The sequence below is a fragment of the Crocuta crocuta genome, unplaced genomic scaffold (genome assembly GCF_008692635.1).
Source record: "Crocuta crocuta isolate KB4526 unplaced genomic scaffold, BGI_CrCroc_1.0 scaffold223, whole genome shotgun sequence".
NCBI classification, from domain to species: domain Eukaryota; kingdom Metazoa; phylum Chordata; class Mammalia; order Carnivora; family Hyaenidae; genus Crocuta; species Crocuta crocuta.
Window position 1 is genome coordinate 2,926,952 of NW_027529426.1, and position 20,672 is coordinate 2,947,623.

At 42.6% G+C, this 20,672-nt stretch overlaps 2 protein-coding genes across 11 annotated transcripts in view; one reads left to right on the forward strand and one right to left on the reverse strand.

Moving 5' to 3' along the window:
- The window catches only part of APBB2 (amyloid beta precursor protein binding family B member 2), a 375,901-nt gene extending 363,937 nt beyond the window's left edge, over nucleotides 1-11,964 (forward strand). For 8 of the 10 annotated variants that reach the window (XM_077758890.1, XM_077758895.1, XM_077758893.1 and 5 more), the window contains 4 exons: nucleotides 72-155; nucleotides 1,818-1,933; nucleotides 3,688-3,867; nucleotides 8,079-11,964. In XM_077758890.1, coding sequence (XP_077615016.1) covers nucleotides 72-155; nucleotides 1,818-1,933; nucleotides 3,688-3,867; nucleotides 8,079-8,246 — 548 coding nt within the window. In that variant the 3' untranslated portion in view covers nucleotides 8,247-11,964. The remainder of the gene's footprint in view (nucleotides 1-71; nucleotides 156-1,817; nucleotides 1,934-3,687; nucleotides 3,868-8,078) is intronic. The other 2 variants (XM_077758894.1, XM_077758898.1) reach the window with 1 other exon arrangement.
- A 1,651-nt stretch (nucleotides 11,965-13,615) lies between these two features.
- NSUN7 (NOP2/Sun RNA methyltransferase family member 7) overlaps nucleotides 13,616-20,672 on the reverse strand; it is a 59,574-nt gene continuing 52,517 nt past the window's right edge. Inside the window, exons 10-11 of the mRNA XM_077758901.1 lie at nucleotides 16,092-16,215; nucleotides 13,616-15,260 (exon numbers count right to left, since the gene is read on the reverse strand). Of these exons, the coding sequence (XP_077615027.1) occupies nucleotides 14,619-15,260; nucleotides 16,092-16,215 (766 nt within the window). The 3' untranslated portion in view covers nucleotides 13,616-14,618. The remainder of the gene's footprint in view (nucleotides 15,261-16,091; nucleotides 16,216-20,672) is intronic.

The following is a 20,672-nucleotide window of genomic DNA, read 5'->3' on the forward strand; positions in this document are numbered from 1 at the left end:
GAATGCCGTGGCTGTTTTTTATGCGTACTTTGAAACCACTGAGAAAGTGCTGTCGCTTTTGTTCCCCGCAGTAGACTTTCCAACACCAAAGACTGAGCTGGTGCAGAAGTTCCATGTGCAGTACTTGGGCATGTTACCCGTAGACAAACCAGTGGGTATGTGAAACATTTATCTCCTATTGCCGTGCAGGTGTTGGCGAGCTCGGGGGAGGGAGGTGTCCACGCTCCCCAAAGCGCGGGGTCTGCTGTTCTGCTCCCTTTCCCTGTCTTGCCTTAGGCCCTTGCACCGTCACCAGCCAGGCACGTGAATAGTCCTAATCAAAGAGCAATGAGGGCAGGCTGATAAGCTGCTCGTCATGTGGTCCTCGAACATAAGGACTTCCACAAGGCAGACGTAGTTCTCCTGCGCCCAGCAGGCCAGAGATGCATGAGCCCGGCCCCTTCTCAAGTGGAGCTCCGTCTCTGGGGCCATCTCTGCTTCGGGCCTTGGTGGCCCCAGGGCGGGGAGAAAGGGTGAGGGAGCCCTCATGCTCTCCTTCCAAGGTGTGACCCCGAAGCGGCACACACCGCAGTCAGCTCCCGCCCCAGGAGCAGAACGTAGTTGCTTAGCCACACCGAGCTGCAGGGCGGCTGGGAGATGTGCCCTTTCCCGGGGCAGAAAGGGCTGCGGAGAAACCGGGACCCTCATGCACCACTCGGAGGAAAGCAGGGTGGTCTGGCCGCTCGGGAAAGCGGCCCGGCAGTCCCTCGGAAGTTCACAGAGTTCCCGTTTGACTCAGCAGTCCCGCTCCTCGGCCTGCACCCAAGTGGCATGAAAACATCTGTCCACATAAACGTGCCCAGCAGTAGTAGTATTCATAATCGTCAAAAGTGGGAACAAACGTCCATCAACTAATGAACGGATTAATGAAATATGATACTGCCACACAGAGGAATTTTACTTGGCAGTGAAAAGGAATGACGTATGGATAAATGCTACAACGTGGGTGAACCACGAACACCACCTGCTAAATGAAAGAAGCCAGTTACAAACCACATATACTATGTGATTCCGCATATATGAAATGTCCAGAACAGATAAATCTCTAGGGATAGAAATTAAATAATTGCCTGCAACTAGGGGGCTGGGAAGAAACGGACGGTGACCCCAAAAATGTAGACGGTTTCTTTTGGGGGAAATGAAAATGTTCTAAAGCTCATTGTGGTGATGATTGCACAACTCTGTGAATGTACTAAAACCTATTGCCCTGTACACTTTAAATGAGTAAATTGTAGATGAATTATGTCTCAATAAAGTTGTTATCTGACCTACCCCCTCACGCTACCACAAAAAAAAAAAAACAGCTGTGGGAACACTCAGCAAAAGGTATAGTGCATTCTATTCACGTACGGGGCCTTCCAAACTTGACCTTGTTCGAGTCGCAGAGTAAGGTGGAGGAAGATTGGGGTGTTCTGGCAGATGCTGGCTTCTGTCCAATTCCTTCTCCCCAGGCTCCTTGCTTAGGAAAAGGTAGCATTTGCCGAAGTTCTGTTTAGATACTCAGGACTAGCGAATTTTTGGAGAGGAAGTAGTACCATGGTCCAGTTAGACAGGACATCACACACTGCACATCGCTGGAGGTTCTCACGACCCTTTCTTTTGAAAAAACAGGCATTTTTTTTTTCTTTCAAGCAATGAAATGCTCAAATGAAATGTCTCCTGGAACTATTTAAAGAAAAAAATCACTTTGGGTATAGCTGTTACTGGGTGATTTGGGCCCACACTGGAGTGGGTTAAGTGGCTTTAGGACCTGTTTCGATGATCTGTTCTATCCACAGGAATGGACACCCTGAACAATGCCATAGAAAGTCTTATGACCTCATCTAACAAGGAGGATTGGCCGTCGGTGAACATGAATGTGGCCGACGCTACTGTGACGGTCATCAGTGAAAAGGTAAGAAGGATCGTAGATGCAATTGGTCTGTTTGGGTGATTACAGTGAAGCTTTGCATACAGTAATCGTCCATGAGACATAGACACAGCCAAGGCTTGACCTCCAGCGAGTTATGCTTACTTGTAATTAAAATAGCCTGCATTTAAAAAAATTTTTGTGTCTGGGTCTCTGCATAACTTTGCACTCCTCTGAAACAAGAATCTCCTATCTGGTGCTCCCCATTCTTTCTTCCTCATGGGCCCAGGAGCTTGAAATCATTTGCCAGAGGCAACCGTGTGATGCTAGCAGTAACTCAGGAGGGTGGTTTTTTTGGCTACTCTGCAGGCTTCCGTATTGCCTGGGCTGTTTGTCTGGAGTTGGGGCCCAGGAGATGCTTCTGTTGTGGAAGGGCCTTTGGTTCGTTCCGTCAGTGGCAGCAGAGGCCATTGGTCATCCAGAAAGGCCAGCATTAACCTTAAACCAAATTTTCCCAATTTTATGGTTGATGACACTGAGGCACAGAGAGGTTAAATAACCGCCCGTGGTCACAACAGCTCCAAGTGGCCAGCTAAGGACTCGACCCAGGCAGTCTGCTCCAGACCCTTTACCACTTTTCAGTTCGGCCTCTGCGAAGCGTCTGTCACGGAAAGACTGCAGGTCGTTGGCCTGCTCCTGATTCTGTCCACTAGGAGGTGGCCTTCAAGCCCATTTCACCTTCTAAAAAGGAGTCAGGAGTAAGCTGCCCGCCAGGCTGCACTTCCTTAAGTCTTTTTGGCCTCAGCATCTCCAAGCTCTTCTTTTTTTTTTTTTTTTTTAATATTTTTATTTATTTCTAGGAGAGAGAGATAGCATGAGCAGGGGAGGGTCAGAGAGAGAGGGAGTGATAGACTCTGAAACAGGCTCCAGGCTCCGAGCTGGCAGTNCTCTTCTGCGCTCCACCCCTTTGCCTACCCAGCCTTTACCCAGATCTCAACCTAAACATTATCTCTCCCAAGAAAACTCCATGTGTCTCAGCCTAGTTTCATTTGCCTCTTCATGAATTCCATAGCACCTGAGTGAATATTGAGTAAGTCAAGATGTTAATGATCCAAAAGGCAGCATTCTGGGTGTGTTTACTAATTCACAAACTGCATATGGTTGCTGCAAAGGATGCGGTGTTCATACGAATGAATTCCAAACATTTCTTTACACTGATCATATGGATACCATATGGGGACCAGTTTGTGGGGGGAAAAGTGATTTGGCAGCTTTTCTGCGCGGTTTTAGATGGAAATACGATTCCACGTGGCATTTCGCATGGGAGGGGGGGCTGGATGGAAGGAGATCCCACAGCGCCTTTTCTCTTGGTGCTCTGAGGTTTCCAGTGGGTTTACCCGGGCAAATGGGTTTCTGAGCCACTGGGTGCCCTGTATGGGCAAAACCTAAGAAGTGTGCATGGCAGGGCTCCTACCCACAGTGAACATGCAGGCTGGGAGCTTAGCAGACCGAGAGCAAGAGAACACGCCTGCCACGGTGAGTGTAGCTCAGAGCGGGATTAAATGTCAGCGAGACGCCCACATGGCAATAATGGCCTCTCCAGACATATTTAGAAACTCGCCTTTCTAGGAAAATACAAGTCCTTTCTAAATCCGGTCGAGCTATGTATTTTTAATATCAGTGTCTATATGCAGCCACTCCAGGCTTGATTTCTGTGATTTAAGAAATGATTCGGTTTATTCTATGACTGTTGCCCGGCTTCACAGAGAGCGTGGGCGGCTGACCACTGTGTCTTGCAGAATGAAGAGGAAGTCTTAGTGGAGTGCCGCGTGCGATTTCTGTCCTTCATGGGCGTCGGGAAGGATGTCCATACATTTGCCTTCATCATGGACACCGGGAACCAGCGTTTCGAGTGCCACGTTTTCTGGTGCGAGCCTAATGCGGGTAACGTGTCCGAGGCGGTGCAGGCCGCCTGCATGGTGAGTAGTCACACGCCAGGGGGCTGTGGGACCTCCACGCCGCTGCTTGTGTCTTACGTGCGGTGAATGAACACAGAGCTACTCGTGTAAAGGAAAATAGGTCTGATCTCTAAAGTGATGTTTTGCTGTATAAATACCCTCACTCCTGTGGACGCAGTTATGATGAGCGGTTTGCCATCTCAAGAGGCCAGGATGCCTACAAGAAGCTGGACCAGGTGCAGTGACATTCTGTGGAAATTCCAGTAACACTGAAAGCAGTGCTCTTCAGAACCACAAATTCCTAATTCTTGGTCCCTAATTAATTTCAGTAGGTGATCAGGAAATGTTGGTCATGTATGAGTTGGTGCTGTTTAGAACCAACTCAGTACTTTATTATTTTTTTTTTTACAAATAGTTTATTGTCAAGTTGGTTTCCATATAACACCCAGTNAACTCAGTACTTTAAAAAAAAACTGCAGTGTATTGAACGATTTTTATTTCAGATAGTTGGTTTAAGCCCGTAGTTCTTACGTATTTTATTTAACTTATTATCTGTGAACTCAGTCCTTGGCACAGCCATTTGTAAGGTAGTTGTATTGTTTTATTTATGAGAGAAATAAATAAATATTTATATATTCTTAGAACAGAGGCTCAGAAGAAAGAACGGGCCTCAGGGCACAGAGCTGACAAGACAAAGCCTGGGGTTCAANCCTGACTTGGGGCTCGAACCCACCAACTGGAAGATCATGACCTGAGCCGAAGTCAGACGCTTACCGGACTGAGCTATGCAGGTGCCCCACAACCCCGAGTTTTTGAGCTGACACAGCCAGTGCTTTTTGCCCCATGTATATGTTTCAAACAGAAACACCACATCATTCATTCTGCAAATATCCTTTGAGCACCTATTGTGCTCACACTGAAAAAGTTCTAGAAAATTTGAGGAAACGGTATGAACGTAGGCACAAAACCTGAGGTGGGTGGTGGTTCTTAGCAACAGCAGGCTTGGTTGCTGGACCGAGTAAAGGAGGTCTGTTCTGTATCAGGAAGGGCCCGTGATGTCATGCCAGCATGTTTATCTTCAGCAAAGATTGGTAGGCGAGAGAGATGAATTGGTATTAGGTTTTAAAAGCAAACTCAAAAAAAAAAAAAAAAAAAACAAACCCAAGTTTAGAGGATGGGTTGAAAGGACAAGCTTGAGGTGGAGAGATCAGCCAGGAAGCCATTTTACTGGTCCTCATGAGGGTTTCAGAAGGTCTACACCAGGAGAACAAGCAGAAGTAGATGACCTGGGATGCTGTAGAGACTCGCCGGGTTGGGGATGAGGAGTGGTGAATCTGAAGCACCTGTTCTTCATTTAATTCGACCCACCATTTATGGGCTGGACTGTGGGAAGTTCCAGAAGGCTGAGAGATGAGCCTTACATTACGGAGCTTGGGTATATGGGGAGACACATGAACCCAAATTCTGTTGCAGTGTAAAAGGTGCTGTAAATAGAAGCGTAAGAGCACACTAGACTGAGAAGTGACCTGGAGGAAAAAGAAGTGGAGGCCTTGAAGTAGACCAGAGTCGGACAGGGAAGGGGGTTGCTCCTTATTTTCGGGGGGTGGGGAGTTGGCACATTTTTTAGGCTCTGGGAAATGACCTGGTGAAGCTGGATTGAAATGAGGGTCATATAAAGAGTTGGGCAAGGTCTTGGTGGTAGATTAAGAGCCTAGGATTGGAGTTTAGCCTAATTGGGTCACAGTCAGATGCTGCTGAGACTAGTCAGATGCTAAGAATCCAAGAGTAACAGGTGGCATGGAGATTGGAAGAGTTCTCTGTTTTTCTACATAGAGTACATCACCTGGTTAAGAATGAAGGGAAAGGATGAGTGGGCTGCAGTTGGCAGTGATGAGTCACAAGGAAAGGGAGTCAGCTGACTTTTCCCTTAAAAGGCTCCTCTGAATGGAGAGGGATGGAGGGAAGCGGGAGGGGAAGAGCTAGTGCTGTGTGTTCGTGATCTGGCGTCCTTCTTCCCACAGTCCTTGTCAGAGGAACATTTGCCCCTCAAGTACTGTGGAGCCACATGCTAGCTCAGATCCGCCTGCATGGGGGCCGGGGGGGGGGAGGAGTCACACCAAACCCCTGACCCAGCACAGGAGCCTGAGATGGGGTGAAGGAAACAATAGAAAATGAAAGCATTCAGTCCAGCAAAAATGGAGGCTAGTTAGGTATTTCCTGAAATTGAAAAGGGATCATAACAGATGGTTTTAGTCATAAAATGAATGGCTGTCAGCCTTCATTGTACGTTTTAAATGCTGGTGACAAATAATTCACTTCATCACTGGTTACAGTTTGTTTGTTGTCTGATTCCAAGACTTATTTTCTTAGAAACAGTTTTTGTGGATGTGCTTACGTGTTAACTGTGATAGGGCAGCCGGCTCACGAGTCTCAGCCAGTCCAGCATAAGCCATACTGGTGACGCCGCCCTCTTCTTTGCACTCAGAGCACAGCATTTCTGCCTCCGTGGCTCTCCTCCTGACTCAGATCTGCATGGTTCTCCATCTGAAATCTCTACACATGAATTTCTGTCCTCTGAAATATCTGTGTTGTAAACACATTCTTCTGAATCTACTTATAATCTGTAGCCATATTTTGCAGCTGTGCAGGGTGGGCCCAGCTCAAGATATTTTGGTGAAATTTAGAATGAGAGAGGAAGCCTTAATGAAATGCATCAGGTGCAATTTTGATTCACACCAGACATGCCTAATGTTAGGATTTCCGGTCCCCAGTGTACCATGTTGCCACTCCTGCCCATTTATAAATCTGGGCTTTGGAAGTGTGCAGTTTGGGCTTTGGTACAGACCTAGCAAGGTCCCTTACACAGAAGAGACTTGATAAGTCGTGTCTCATATGATGGTGCTGAAGGGGCTGGTTCTGTGGCCACTGGGCATTGTGACTGCTCTAGATAGTTTAGGCTTCCCGTGGGGAAACATCAGCCTGTTTCATACTGTACCAAAGACCCTATTAGTATTTAAGTAGATTTTTAAAAATCAGCCATGGAATTATTTTAAACTGCTAGATTAGGAAAAAACATATTTTGTAAATTTTAACCTCTAATTTTGAAGAATTTTTATTAATATAAGAGTGGGTGGATTGTGTTATATTTCTGAAGGAGAGAAAATATCTGTGGTGCCAGCAGTGCTAATGGACACTTTTAAATCCATTAGGAGTTATGGGCACCTGGCTGGCTCAGTCGGTGGAGCATGTGACTCTTGATCTTGGGTTTGTGAGTTTGAGCCCCACGTTGAGTGTAGAGATTACTTAAAAGCTTTAAATCCATTAGCATAGACTTGCAGATAAAATGTATCCTGAAATCTTCATACATTATTCTTTTTTTTATTAAAGTAGGAAACAGGAAAGGGAACAAACATTTATGAACGCCTTCTGCATTGCTTGCTAGGCCTGTTCTCAGCATTCTGCAAGTATTCCCTAATCACAGCATCCGCTGTAAAGGTCCCAGTCTTCTGCCGTTTTACACTGAAGAAACTAAGGCTCAGAGATTGAATAAGTTGCTCGGGTCACACAGTTCACATAAATGAATGGGAGAGCCTAGATTCAAACTGTGCCCTTTCTACCATGCTGTCTCCCAGGTAGCCATGAGCGCTTACCTGACGTACAGAGATGTCCGTGTCTCCGACGAAACTCTAACAGTGTCTCCCAATCCTCTGCCTTCTCATTAGCTCTTCGGCTCCTCGGTGTGTTAATTGCAGCCAGTCCACCCAGAGAACAGGTAGAAGGTGGAGATGGATGGAAGAAGAGGAGGGCAAAAGCCACAACACTTTTTTTGAGCCTAATGATCTCAAGAACCTTTAAAATACCCACCTTAAGAAAAAATAAATTCTGGGTCCTGGGTGGCTCAGTTGGTTAAGTGTCCGACTCTTGATTTCAGCCCAGGTCACGGTCTCATGGTTCGTGGGATGGAGCCCCGCACTGGGCTCTGCACTGGCAGCGCAGTCTCCTTGGGATTCTCTCTCTCCCTCTCTGCTTCTCCCACGCTCCCATGCACACACACTCTCAAATATTTTTTAAAAAGGGAAAAAAAAAAAGAAAACAAAACTCTTGGGTTTTGGAGCTAGGTCGTTAAGTTTTGGAAGTAATGTATTGGTGATGCATTAAATCATCAGATCACAAAGTAAACAAGAAGGGACGATCATCATTGATGACCATAAAACATATTTGTTTTATTTCAGTTACGATACCAGAAGTGCTTGGTTGCCAGGCCGCCTTCACAGAAAGTTCGACCACCTCCTCCGCCAGCAGACTCAGTGACCAGAAGAGTCACAACCAATGTAAAACGAGGGGTCTTATCCCTCATTGACACTTTGAAACAGAAACGCCCTGTCACAGAAACGCCGTAGCTGCACCTGCTGAAGGATTCTGTGCTATTTACCGAAGATCGAATAGCTACACTAAAGAAGATGAACTGACATCTGGCCTTCCATTCAGTTGCTGATGCTTTGTCTTCAGAGAATTTATCCGTAACCAAACAGTGTTAGACAAGCATGTTCTTGCGTCTTGCCACCATCATGTGATATGAAAAGAAGCATGACTAATTTTTTTTGCTATCAGTAAGATACATCATGAGCAGCGGAAGGTCTTTTTCTTATTGTAAATATCGTGGACATTAACGTCACACACGCGGAGAAGAATGTGGCCACACCCCTCCTAGTGAACTAACGCTGAGTCCTTGGAGTGAATGACGCCTGAGTTAGTTTCACTGTCTTCTTGACTGGATCTGTCACAAGCAATGTGGAAGTCCTACAGCACTCTGCCCTGTTTCCAGCATTGGAATTCCAGCCACTGCATTCCAGAGACCATTGAATTGCTGTAAAGGCAGGATGATGGGTTTTTGTTACGGTCGCTCGTGACCCTGAACCTTTGGGTTGACAAAATTGGCTGTCGGCATCAGTACAGAAACCAACCGGCAGCTTTCCCTGACAAGCTCTTTGACACATGGACACCATTTCACGTCTGCAGCTGTTTTGTGGGATGTTGGGGAAAAAGGGAAACTTGAAAATTGAAACACAAACCAAATTTGAGAAATTAAAATTCAACAAAAAAGAGCCTTTCTTTCTAGATGATTTTCAAACTGATGATTAAAAACAAGAAAGATTGAAGGCAAGCCTAATGCATTTCGGGTGGGACATGTTTCAAACTTCTGCCTTATATTGTACAATGCAGCTAGAGAATTATAGTTCACTATGGCCATTCTCTACGTAAACATTAAAATGAAATAGTCCTCGTACGCCTTTTATCCTTAGTTTGTTAATTAGCCAATATGCAATTTGGAGTTGAGGAAATGTCATTTATATTTTGGATCTCCACCACCACATTACTGTGTTAGTCCGCCTCCTAGTGAAGCCCGCCAGGATTCTGTATCTCGCTCGGTCTTACCCTCGTGCTTTTTGCCCAGAAAGCTGTCTGTCCATCATGCATTGTCCATGGCAACAAATTACATTAAATTAAACCTTTCTGAGTTTATGTATTTAATATTAGGATTTGTTGGACTTTACTAGGTATATTTTTAAATTTCTACCTTTTCCATTTTTTCAAGATTTAAAAATTTCATATCAGAGCAAAATAAACATAGCAAGAATGGACTGCTTAACAGGTTTCCCAAATATAGCATTTTCCTGCTTCTCTTTTCTCACTTACCTATCAAGATACACAGATTTAGATTCTTGTTGACATTGTTGTTCTAAAAGGAAGTTGCTAAGGAGACCAATCTAAACATTAGTCTTACTTACTTTTTAATATCAAAATTAACGTTTTAAGAACATCCGGTTTTAAAAGTAACACTTTGTTTATCAACTGCTCTGTACTTGTCAATGGTTTTCACATTCTTAGCACATTTGAGCCTTACAAGGTAGAGAAAGGTACTAAACACATTTGAGAAATAAAAATACATCTAGAGTACCAAGAGGCTCAGTCACCTCACCTAAGATCTCTCGCAAGCTTGAGAGAGAGCCAGGACAAGAACCCACGCTTCCCAAGTCTGTTATAAGTTCCGCTGCTGCCACATCGGTGAGCAGGTCTTTCCAGAATTACTCTGGGCCTATCTCGTGATTGTCAGGAGGTCTTAGAATTCCCTGTAGGAGTCGGGAAGTATGTCCAGATGACTCCCGCAGTGATGTTAACCATAAAACCACCGCCCTCTCTCAGTCCAGGACTGTTTTCCTGCAGTGTGCCTCACATGTGTTGTGCAGGACAGGATTCTACTTGCTGTACAGCCTGTTCAACTTACAAGATTTTCCAGAGATGATGTTACTTGTGATAGACATGTTCCTAACTCATGGTACTCAGCCACCAGAGAGCACGATGGAGTAGGTGGGCTGCTTCTGTTCCCTCAGAACTCCGGAACTGTTTGCTAGCACTGTAGTGTTATGACCAAAATGATGCCACTCTAGAAATGAATTCTACTTCTCACCAGCCTGTATACTGTTCTATCTGAAGTAACCAGTGCCATCATAAGAAATTATTGCATTAAGAAAATCCTTACTGTGCCCTTTGAAAAGCTGTTTGAAATTCAATCATGATGATCTTTCATCTTGAGCTCCACAATGAAAGGTTTTAGTGTGATAAAAAAGTCCGAACAAGTCATCCACTTTTATATTGGAAATCTCTACCCGAACCCACTGTTCATTTTTTAAAGCATACATTTGTTTGTTTTCAGGATCAAGAATACTGAGCTAGCTTTAAGTAGCAAACTGATTTATATATGCAATTATAGGATGCATTAAGACGAACGATAGCCTTTACATATTGAAAACTTTACTGCAGATATTTTGTTTTGAAAATAGCTTTGCATACTAAATGCAATTAATTTTGTAAAATTGATTATGTTAAACAGTACGTTCAGACACTTTCTGCCATGGCCAAAAAGTATGTATGAAAGTATGTGTGTATTTTTTCTGTGAGAGGATGCCAGTGTTTTACCTGATAATTGTGGTGACATTCAGTTATCTATGCATTCTTTATATCTGTGACTCGGTAAACAGGCAGCCATGTTCACTATGCCTTGTATGTCCTATCATTTTTTTAATTAACCTGTTAAATACAGCTTAAGATATTTTTATTTTATTTATTCTATTTTTACTGAAATATACTGCATTATTGTGTTAATGTACTCTTTACTGGATAGTATCTCACAATGTATCCAGGCCTAAGTAATCTCAGTGAACTATATACATTGCCTAAAAGGTGGTTTTGTAATGATTTGTAGACACATTTTTATTGGACTATGTAGAAGAAATGGCAACATGCTTAAAGTTCCTTTTATTTTTTAAAAGCAGCTAGATAGACGCAGACTTGCCACCTCATATACGCTCCTTGGCAGCCTCAAGGGGAAGAGCCGACATGCCTACGGCAAAAACTTTACTTCGCAAACCTAAAGCACCGCGGGGTGCTTTGTTTTTATATCCTTCACACCGCCTGTGATCTCCTCCAGGCGACAGACACGTGCCCACAAGCCCTCTGTTCACCAGAAGACCGCCCGCCCGTAGCTAATTAGGACCATTGTTTTCCTTTGTGTCTGTCTTACTGCATGAAGGGACGTTAGACCCATCTCCACTAAAATTAGTTTTTGGTGACAAACCGTTGCCACCTCTACTTTGTTAAAGGGCCACTCTGATTCTATGATGGAGATTGGTAGGATGATTCTACATGAGGTCGCTTACTCGAAAGCCCTAAATCTTTCCTCCTTGACTTGTATGACAAACTCACTTCATTAAGCACTGCGACACAAGTTCAAGATTTCACAAACAACATGAAACACATCTCTCTGAGACTAGCACAATTTAACCAGTAAAAACACTAGCTCTCTAGTTTGCCAGGCTTCCTTACCCTGATACACAGCTGACGTGTGTTATACAGCCAGTAAAATGAAGTTTTAATTTATTTCAGCTTCGGAGAAAAGGTTCCGCGCGCACTTGATCAATGAGAGAGCACTCCCTCCCATCCAAAGCGGCTTGTTTACCCTGAAAGAACGTTCGGTTTTGCTTTCTGCCCCGTTTGCTGTTGACCACTTTTACACATTTAAATGTAATATGTTGTGAGAATAAACTTAGCTGCATAAAACGTCTGGCTCATTTATCTGACATCTCCGTCCTATAGATCCAGGAATGGAAATTCAAGTCCAGGGTCGCCACACCAGTCATTTTATTTTCAAATTATTCTGCTTCACTACTGCAGGTTTCCACCTGGTAAGAACTAGAAGGTAACTTTAAATTTTGAGTAATTCACCACACCGCTCTTATCTGGTGACCAGGAAGGACAGCTGGCATCTTGAGTCCCCAACGCAAGGCCTGGGTAAGCAGTCTAGTGTTAAGAGAGTCTACCTTTCAGTTCCTTTAAGAACCTGACGTCAAAGAATGAAGAGTAAAGTTGCACAGGCACTAAATCCAAAATCAAAGGTAACCAGAAAAACCAGGTGAATCTGGGTGAGTTTAACTGTCAGACATGCGGAAGAGAAGCAGGATTTAGAGTCTGTACCCATTTTTCTGGTTCTTCTTGTGTTTCTGCGCCCATAGTTTCTCTTTTACTCTATCAAAGGCAGTTACTCTGAAGGAATGAACTTTCATTTTGGTTTCAGGTATTAGTGGCGAGTAATTTCAGATAAAATCTGCCACTGGAGACTCCAAATACTGCTAACCCATTACTTTAGATTTTTGCAGCACTTCCCTCTAAGAAGCTCAAGAAAGGAGACCGTCCGTGTAATCAGTATTCTCCTTCACTCATTCTCTCATGTTGTCTTTAGCCAAAGTATGTTTCCCTTTTGTCGCTACAAAAGTACTTAACTAATTTATCATGCCCTTCTCGGAAGACTCTCAAGAAAACGACAGGCTTAACAAACCCTTCAGAATCTCCGTATATTTCTAAAGAGAAGAGTGGCAAGATGCGTGTTAGGAGATACTGAAAATAAGCGGCTTCGGTCGTGATAGGACAGGAATCACAAGTTTATCAGAAAAACACGCTGAACTATTCCTTCACAATGAGGGCTTCCTTTTCAGACCATCACAGAAAATAAGGCTCGCAGGCCTGCTACTGGTGGCCGCCGGCGTACTTTCCAGCGTGGGGAGGGCACAGGAGGGATGAGCGATTCCAGGGATAACACGGCAGTTCTGCACGCAGCAGAGTCCCTGCAGCTGCACCAGTGCCCTAGAGGCACGGCGCGCTCCGAGCCAGCCAAACCGGAGGCAAAGAGGAAAGGGAGTTTTTGGAACAAAGAAATCTATCGTTTTTGATTTTTGCAGTCGGTAAAATAAGCTGAGCATTTACAACATTTCTGTACTTGCTGAGAGTCATAATTGAGAATTCTTTGAGGATTTAAAATACAAAGTTCAAGTATACAAAGGCTTGTTTCCTATCTTCACTGACATATTCTACTGATAAAGGTAACTTTTTAGCTAAAATATTACCAATAAAATGAAATTCACCATTTTGTTTATCCTCACTGCAAGTGAGAAAATAAAGAATAGAGTATTAAGCTAAAACAGATCTAAAAATTCATCTTGAAGAGGATAATATCCTACTGAAATCATGCCGCCTGAACTGAACAGTTAGGAATTTACATAACACTGTTCAACACGACTGGATTCTGAAAATAGAACTTTATATTCAAACTTTGTGTCTATGAACATTTTCTTAAACAATAGGTTTCATAGTTGTAACTTATTTGATTGTCAATTTCTGTTTCCATGATGAAGAAGAAAATCAATAGACCCTGAAATGATAATCATACTAATTCTTGGTAGGCAATGGATAATACATTCAAGATGAATTGACTTTTAATATAATTAACATAGTGCTACAATATATCTTAACTGTGCATCAGAGATGATTTACCCAAGTTTGATTACTATGTGCCATATGAAATGACTGGTAGATTTTAGCATTTTACCTGATCTTTGAACAGAATCAGACATTTTCATGGATTTCTTCAATAATAGGTGTCACAGTTTTGCCTCTTCCTCAGAATTAGTACTATTGGGATGGAAATTTGTGTACAGCCACTTTTTTACAACCAGATTTGGCATAAACAGAAGGGACAGCTGATTGTGTTCAATCGGCTCAGGATCCAGAAGCTCTTCTAATGAGAAACCATTTTTGCTCTCTTAACATACATCTGAACTCCACACACCTGGAACTTTGGAACCTCCTGTTCTTCCTACTCCATCTCAATCACATCACAAAAACTCGTAACACCCCCGTTTAAAGAATATTTTGATATTTAAGAAAAAAATTAATCTCCATAGGGACTGAAAATGTCAAACCACAGGTGGATACTGAAAAAGCAACGTAAAGTTGGTGTGAGAAATCCGCATCTTTTCCACACCTACGCTTTCTAGTAGACCGCCTCAAGTCTGTTACAAGGCCGACAGTGTTTCCCTTCAGTATAAATTGCCACACCTTTCTCTTAAAACCAGTGTCCTGAGTCCAGACTGAAAGTTGAGGGGAGAGAGACAAGTTCTGACAGCAGATACTGAGTCTAAGCTGGACACTGCAGTACAGATCAGCACTGAGCTGCTGAGATGTGGGAATTCTGATTTTGTTGAATTGCCTCCATTATTGTTTCTCACTTGTCCTAATTCTCGTGAAGGTGATCCCACATTTAGAAGATACTGAGTGGGCAAAAGGATGAGTATCTTACACAGGGACGGCTAACCCTCGGAGAAATATCGGGCTTTGAAAAACATCAACTGCTCTTGACCCCTGTCAAAAACACAAGACAGTCAAAGCCATGGTCGAGGACGCCTGAGCAGGGAGGAAGGTAAGTTTTCTTTAGGCTTTTCCCCTCTTCTGGAGATCACTGGTGAGGGAAAGTAGCTGGGCATGAGAGTCTTGGGTCCAACCCAACGATAGTAAAGATGTCGAGTTGGGAGCTGAGATTTGATCTCCTGGGAACCTGGAAACGGCAACATGACTGGAGGCAAAACAATCTCTACAGGCTTCAGTGTCATCACTCTGTCTTCTGGGCGAGATCTTGCTAAGTGTGTCTGTCGTACATATGGTCTGGGGTGAGATGTGTTCTTCGTAAATGTAGGCACTAAAGAATTGCTGGCGGGCTTGTTGGGTTTTCTGACCTGCGAGGAAGAACCAGCTGTAGTTGTATTTTTCTGCGGAAGAGACGTTTTTGTTGTTAGTATCTCTGACCGATCAGCATTTGCATTACTTTCTCGGGTCAGGAATTCAGCGATTTTCATTTGGATGCCGCCGTTATTACTGGTGGGAGCTTTTGACAATGATATTTTTGATTTTTTCTTCTTCTTCTTCTCCCGTTTTGAAGTTTTACCCAACTCGATTCCATCCAGTAGACCCTTTGCTGCAGCACGGGCCAAAACATCTTTCACAGACACTGCCTCAGATGGGTCCCGCTACGATCGAAAGAAGCAGTTACTAAATGTTGGAGTTAACTGTTACTGTGTATATTACAGACGTTCTCAGTGTTTCAGTAAAAATAAAAGTATCTTTATTACTATAAAAGAAAAGGTTTTTAGGCCTTAGTCCCTAATATATCCCGTAGACCTCAGCAAATGACTTATTTGTGTATGCTTAAATTTACCCATCTATTCTGTTTTAAGTTTTTATTGATTTATTTTTGAGAGAGCAAGCAGAGAAGGGGCAAGAGAGAGGGACAGGGGACCTGAAGCAGGCTCTGTGCGGACAGCAGAGACCCCGATGTGGGACTCAAATTCATGAACCATGAGGTCATGATCCTCAGACACTTAACCAATTGAGTCACCCCGGTGCCCCAAAACTTCCCCATCTGTAAATCTGATGGAACAAAAAGAATTACAGAGCCTATTTTTCCCATGTGACCTAAGATGAACTAGATGTTGGCAAAGTGCTTGGAGAAGTGGGGGTGGAGAGCAGGCAAGGGAGGCACGCTCAGGGGAAAGAGAGAAAAATAGGGATTTGGGGGCACCTGGCTGGCTCAGCCAGAAGAATGTGCAACTCTTGATATCTCAGGGTTGTGGGTTCGAGCTCCATGTTGGGTGTGGCGCTTACTAAAAATATAAATAAACTTAAAAAAATTAGGGACTTTTGTGTTACACAGTTATAATTCTTTCCCCTGTCTTTTAGCTACTTATGAAATAAACACACCATTACAGAATGTTCACAAAATTCCTAGGTTCCTCTTTTTGAGGCCTTGTCGTTTCTTAATTCTTAACAAAGTATGACGTGGAATGGGATTTCCCCCTTACCTCCCTTGTTAGAACAGAAAGAAAACAACCATTGGTAACTTCAGATGGTTCCATTCTGAAAAACTTATCAGTAGACAGATGTATTTCCTTTAACGAGCTCAGGGGAAGGACAGGAGGACTAAGCCTGCAATAGACAGGAGCAAAGAGGAAATAGTTAGAATGGCTTGTTTACCAACCAAGAGAGACAGTAAATTGCAACAATTTTTCTTCTGTTATGTTTTCTAATCATTTAAACAAAAATTCCCATAAGAATAAAATGCTGAAGCATCACAATATTATTATAAATTAAAAGTTCTAATATTTCATGTTAGTCCAGAATTTATTATGCTTGCCAAGGTTTCCATCTTTAAACAACTTTGCCAAGAATACCAACCTTTCCACAAATTAAAAACTCCTTTCCAACTCACTAATATGTTAACAAAAAGACCTCCATTATCAAAACCGGTAAATATATACAGTAAGCACAAAGATGTAATAGAAAAAAATCCATTACTTTCACATGTTGTCAAAATACAAAAAGTGTGACTTCCTTCTTTTGGTTGCTTTTTGCATAATTACAATATAAAAATATGGTGCATCATTTTCACTGCATTATTCTTAACCACTTTTTGAGTATTAACGGATGAGTTATGTAGTGCTCAAAGTTAGCACATAACAAAAGACTTTGTGTTAGAAACATAAAAATCTCTAATCACTGTTATGTGTAAGGTAACATTTTGGTTTTTATATTTACTATTTAATTTCTCATTCAACAGTGATAATTCTTATATTCCTATGCTTTTGCAATTAAAATATATTTAATCACGGCAATATTTTCCCATATAAATTAAAATATCAGGAACTCTTATTAATAATTTTATGTATTCTGAAATTTTTTAAAACCATTTCTTTCAAGTTTTTATTTAAATTCCAGTCAATATACAATGTAATGTTAGTTTCAGGTACAGAATTTAGTGATTTAAAATCATTTTAAATTTATATTCATTCACTATTTGCCTATGATGTGCAAGGCATATAAATATCAATTAATTCTCTTAAATAGTTTACAGTTTAGTTGGAGGAACTCATCGGTTTATAATAATATAAAGAAGAGCCAATAAGAATGCTGAGCCAAGTAGAGACAAAATGGTGTAGAATACAGAATAAGGTGCAATTCACTCAGGCCACAGGATAGCAAATGTGAAGACTCCACAGAGGAAGTCCCATTGGTTCTGCATCTAGAAAGGTAAGTTAAGTATCCCATAGGTAAAGAAAGTATTTCTAGGCAGAAAGAAGGACATGAACAAAGACACAAGTGTCATAAAAAATGTTCAGGGTACAGCAAGTATTTCCATATGGCTGGGACATAAGGTGAGTGAAGGGATGTAGAGGTTACTTAGGATGCAGGCAGATACACATGACCTCTGATGACATGCCAAAGAGTGGTGCAGAAGGTGGTGCTTAATAAATGTTTATGCGGAACTAAGCTGAAGTATAATAGCTGTGTAGGTTCTAAAGGCAAGAGAGCTAGCTGCTCCTCTCACCAACCTTGTAACCAACAAACTGAATTTCTGAGGCCTATTCATGTATGTGCTCAACATAAACAGAAATCATCAAAAACCATTTATTCACATAAGGTAAAAAATGTTCTCATGAAAATAATGATTTCTTAACAAGTTGGAACATATTTAGCTCCAAAATGTAAATATGAAGGTTAGGGTTTTGTCAATTTTAATTATTAATATATCCCTAGCACCGAGTTAAGTCTTCAGTTAGTGTTTAATAAATATATATTTTAGCTATATATGCTGTCTTTTTTAATGGTAATTATCCTAATTAAAATTGGTTAAGTTACCTTACAATATCCCTATATAGCGAATTTATTTCCAGACTCCAGCTTACAGGCCATTTCTTTGCATAATAAAGTTAAGTTCATACCCAGTCTCATGGATAACTGACTTAGATGATGACATTTGGGATTTGCGGAGTTGATGCTATTTAGGTGAGATTTTGGACTTAGAATCGATCCTGGAATGGATAAGGACTTGAGGATACTGGGGTAAGTTAAGTGTGTTTCATACATGAGACAGACATCAATTTTGGGGGCAAAGGTGGACTGTTGGGGGCTGAAATTCATCTCCGTTCAAAACCCAGAATGTACCCTCCTTTGGAAATATGGTCTTTGCAGATATCATTAGTTAAGATGAGGTAATAGTGGAGTAGAGTAGACCCTAAGTCCAATACTGGTATCCCTATAAAGGAGAGAGGATACAGAGACGCACAGGGGATGAGCCATGTAAAGACAGACAGAGATCAGAGCGACACAGCTACAAGCCAAGGACACTAAAGATTGCTAGCGAACACCAGAAGCTGGGAGAGGCATAAAACAGATTCTTCCTCAGAGGCCCCCGAAGCCAGCCAACGCTGCCAACAACTGACATTTGACTTCTGGTCTCCAAAACTGTGAGAGAATAAGTTTCTCTTGCTATAAATCACCAGTTTTGGGATAGTTTGTTGTGGCAACCCAGGAAAATAAAACACATGGCAAAAGGAATTTTGCAGATGTAATTAAGGTCCCTTAACCTTAAGCTATGCATATTATCAAGATGAACCTGATCTAATCACATGAGTCCTTGAAATCCAGGTCTACAGGGATTCTTGGAAGATGATGGTGGAGTAGGAAGCCGCTAGGCTTGCCTTGTCCCACGAATACAACTAGATACCTATCAAATCATCCTAAATACTCCAGAAATCAATCTGAAGACTGGAAGAACAACCTCCACAACCAAAGGTAGAGACGAGGCCACAATAAAGAAAGTAGGAAGTGTGGAGACTTGGCTTGGGGGAGAAATGGATCATGGTGCTGCGGTGGGGAGGGAGCTGTAATCTCAGAGAAGGGTGAGAGACAGACTGGCACACGGGAATGCACGGGAGAGACAAATACCCACAGCAATAGACTTGGAAAGTGAAAGGGCTTAAATTTTGTGAGTTCTTTTAACCAGTAAGGCTTAGAGCCTGGAGTTTTAAAGGAGAGCTCAGAGGACATTGGTGCTGCTCTTGGAGAGATAGTAGGCAAAAACAGCAATCTGAAGAGTGCCTGGGGCACAGAGCGAGGAGGTTATTTGGTCATCTTGGCACTTGTCCCAGATAGGCAGCATTCAATGAGAGACCCCTCCAGGAACAAAGAAGCTGGCCAGTGTCCTTTCCCTCCACAGCCCCTCAGTATAAGCACGGGGCCACCTGCAGGTACCAGTATACCACCAACACTCGACACTTGCTACCTAACTTGCTTACACCAAGCCCCGCCCCCTTGCCATCTGGAAGAACTGCCCTTTCCAGTCATGCTTGCCTCAGTCTCAGTGTGGTAGGGCCGCTCTTTAGAAGACTGGCCCAAACCCCTGTCAGAAGTTTTGGTGAGAGGCCTCAGTTCTTGTGACAGTGGAGACGTGTCTCATTTCACAAGCAGATCAGAGCGCACCTAGTTAAAAATGGACATATTCAGGCCAGGGACCAAACACTGCCCACAATAGGCAAAGAGAGTCTCTGCAGACAGCTGGCCTGATGGATATGGCAGTTAGGACACAACAGCAGAGCATACACACAACACACTGCAGACACTCCTAGAAGTGCCAAGCCCTGGGAAAAAGGGGACACTATACTGCAGGGTAATATAGGACCTCTTCTTCACAAAGCTATTACCCTCAAGAACAGGAGACATAGCTGACTTTCTTAACACAGAGAAATGGGCACAGAAACTTAGACAACATGAGAAGACAGAGGAATTTGTCCCGAGTGAAAGAACTAGAGAAGGCTACAGCTGGAGATCTAAGTAAAACAGAGTAACAAGTCTGATGGAGAATTTAAAGCAATGATCATAAGGATACTCACTGGACCACACCAAGACATACTGTTTTTTATTATTACTATTTTATTACACCCAACGTGGAGCTCAAACTTACAACCCTAAAATCAAGAGTTGCACGCTCTACGACTGAGCCAACCAGGCACCCCGCCAACACATTGTAATAAAAATGGTAAAAATATAGTGATAAAAAATATTAAAAGTGGCAAGACAAAAGAAGGCAGTGTTATACAAAGCAAACCCCATAAGGCTATTAATGGCTTTTTCTGCAGAAACTTTCCAAGCCAGAAGGGAGTGGCATGCTACATTCGGAGTGCTGAATGGGAAGAACTTGCAGCCAAGAATACTCTACTAGCAAGGCTGCCATTCAAAACCAAAGAAGAGAGAGTTTCCCAAACAAAAACTAAAGGAGTTTGTGACCATTAAAGCAGCCCTGCAAGAAATATTAAAGAGGACTCTTGGCGTGGAAAGGGAAGGCCAAAAATGACAGTATGAAAGTAGGGAACACAAAAACAGAAAAAATGAATACCTCTGTAAAAAAAATCAGTCAAGGAACTCACAAAATTGAAGGATATAAAGTATGATGCCATATACCTGAAACATGGGGGAGACAGGAGTAAAGAAAGGGCTCCAATTTAAACAAGCATCACCTTAATGTAGACTGTTATACGCAGAAGATGTTATACACAAACCTAACGGTATCAAAAACCACTAATAAATAGACAAAGAATAAAGAGAAA